General features: G+C 37.9%; 1 protein-coding gene across 1 annotated transcript; it reads right to left on the reverse strand.

Moving 5' to 3' along the window:
• Positions 1–145: 145 nt before the first annotated feature.
• On the reverse strand, positions 146–1606 carry SARC_14472 (hypothetical protein; the record flags this gene model as incomplete). The annotated part of the gene is made up of 3 exons (XM_014291393.1): positions 146–232; positions 600–756; positions 1530–1606. Coding segments are annotated over 3 exons (321 nt in total), but the record flags the coding sequence as incomplete, so codon positions are not given.
• Between the last annotated feature and the right edge of the window lie 733 nt (positions 1607–2339).

Here is a 2339-nt window from a genome sequence, read left to right on the forward strand (position 1 = left end):
TATATATATATNTATATATATATATATATGTATGTATGTATGTATGTATATATATATATATATATATATTTATATATATGTATATATATATATGTATGTATATGTTGTGCTCACTAAACGAAACAACAGTCCTGATTTTACATACCGTTTTGGCATCATTGTTTAGAAATACCAAGGCTTTCAGAATCTGGTGCAGCCCCCATTGGCACTCTATCTGCATCTGCTTGGGAGTCTGTTGGAAACAGATATATATTAGGCCTGATTAGAACTGTAATTAAAGAACAAACACGTATAATTCATAATTATATCGACACAAATACAAATATACATATATACAAAATATCAAAACCCGAAAATATAAAATATACCATTCAAGGTTTCGTAACGATCTGTTTACTGGTATGTATGTGTGCACAAACATCACTATGGTAAGAAAAACAACAGTTGACAACGGGATGGAAACAGAGTCAAAAACAGGATAAACCCCCCGTCAAAATTATCATTATGGTAATAAAAATCAGCTGAAATTAGGATAGAACGAGTGTCAAAAACAGGACAACCCTCCCGTCAAAAACAGTAACTCAACCCCGAATACGCACCATTGTAAGTGTGGGGTCGGGTTCTTGGTCGCTGGTGCTGTCCGCATTTGTCTGAGCGTGTGCTTTGGCAGTTGCACCCGGCTGCTGTGTTAAAATGTGCTCTGCAAGCGGTACGGAGTACTCGGTTACCATGGTGATGGACACCTCGGTCTCGAAACTGTGCGGGGGATTGGGATGTATGTGAGTCGTCTGATTCGCATGAGAGGCGCACGCGAAGTGACCGAGTATCTGTATAATTATCGGCACACATATGGGTGAACGCATATGTGTGTGTGAGTTTTTGTGAGTGTGTGTTAGTGCCAGATTGTGTATACGACTGATCACACGCATGTGTGTGTGTATGTGTGTGTGCGTGTACGTGTGTGCGTGTGTGCGTGTGTGTGTGTGTGTGTGTGTGTGTGTGTGTGTGTGTGTATGTATGTGCCTGTGATCTACGTTTCGACTTGTATAATTCTCCAGCATAGATGTCCATCAAATAGGCGTATGTTCGCCCGGGCATACAATCACTCTCACGAAAACTATATTTACACACATACTCAGTCATATCAGTACCGTCGACCACATGCTACACATATATTCAGTCATTTCAAACCCATGTACAACTACCTGTCTTATGTACACGCATACTCAGTCATGAGAAGTATCAACCACTTGCTTTACATATATTCAGTCATATGAGTTCTAACAATCCCGTGTACAATACAATCCAATGTACAACTACCCACCTTATATACACACAAACTCAGTCATGAGTAGTATCAACCACTTGCTTTACATATATTCAGTCATATGAGTTCTAACAATCCCGTGTACAATACAATCCCATGTACAACTACCTGTCTTATTTACACACATACTCAGTCATGAGTAGTATCAACCACTTGCTTTACATATATTCAGTCAAGTACTAACAATCCCATGTTCAACTACCTGTCCAGCAATTTCAAAAAATTCGGGTGCCGCAGAGTTTTGGCGCGCTTCAGGGCATTCTTCGCAATGGGCAGCATTTTGGGATTAGCTTTGGCATCGAACAGATAGATCGACACTTGGCTGCCATCTTGTTTGGATTTACCTAAAATATACATTAATATGTGTATTTTGGAGTTAAGAAGGGTTTACTTGGAATAGATGCATGTGCATTTGGAATGGAAATTTAAAATAGTATTATAGTTTTAATATGGCATTGAATTCGAACAGATAGATCGACACTTGGCTGCCATCTTGTTAGAATTTACCTATAATATACATCGTGGGTGTATTATGGAGTTAAGGAATGGGAATTTGGAATAGTATTATGGGATTGGTATTGGCATTTTTTAGAAAAGGAATATAGAATTCAAAATGGCATTCGAGTCGAATTATTAAACCATCACTTGGCTTCCATTGTGCATGAATTCACGGTATACAAAAATGCGTGATCAGGACCTACGCTAAAACATCAATCTCCAGAAGTTTAATAGAATTTAAATTAGTCTTGTTATCGACCAATTAGATCATCAACTGGTTACACTATTCCTAGACATGCATGAGATATACACGTATGCATGAGAATTACAAGTGTTCCGAGTCAAGTTGAGCTTAATATCATACAAATCTCTCGAAACTTTAAAACCTCAAAGTGTCAATATTTATACAAACATATATATATATATATAATATATATATATGTGTGTGTGTGTGTGTGTGTGTGTGTGTGTGTGTGTGTGTGTGTGTGTGTGTGTGTGTGTGTGTGTGTGTGTG

This window comes from Sphaeroforma arctica (assembly GCF_001186125.1).
Source record: "Sphaeroforma arctica JP610 unplaced genomic scaffold supercont1.4671, whole genome shotgun sequence".
Lineage (NCBI taxonomy): Eukaryota > Ichthyosporea > Ichthyophonida > Sphaeroforma > Sphaeroforma arctica.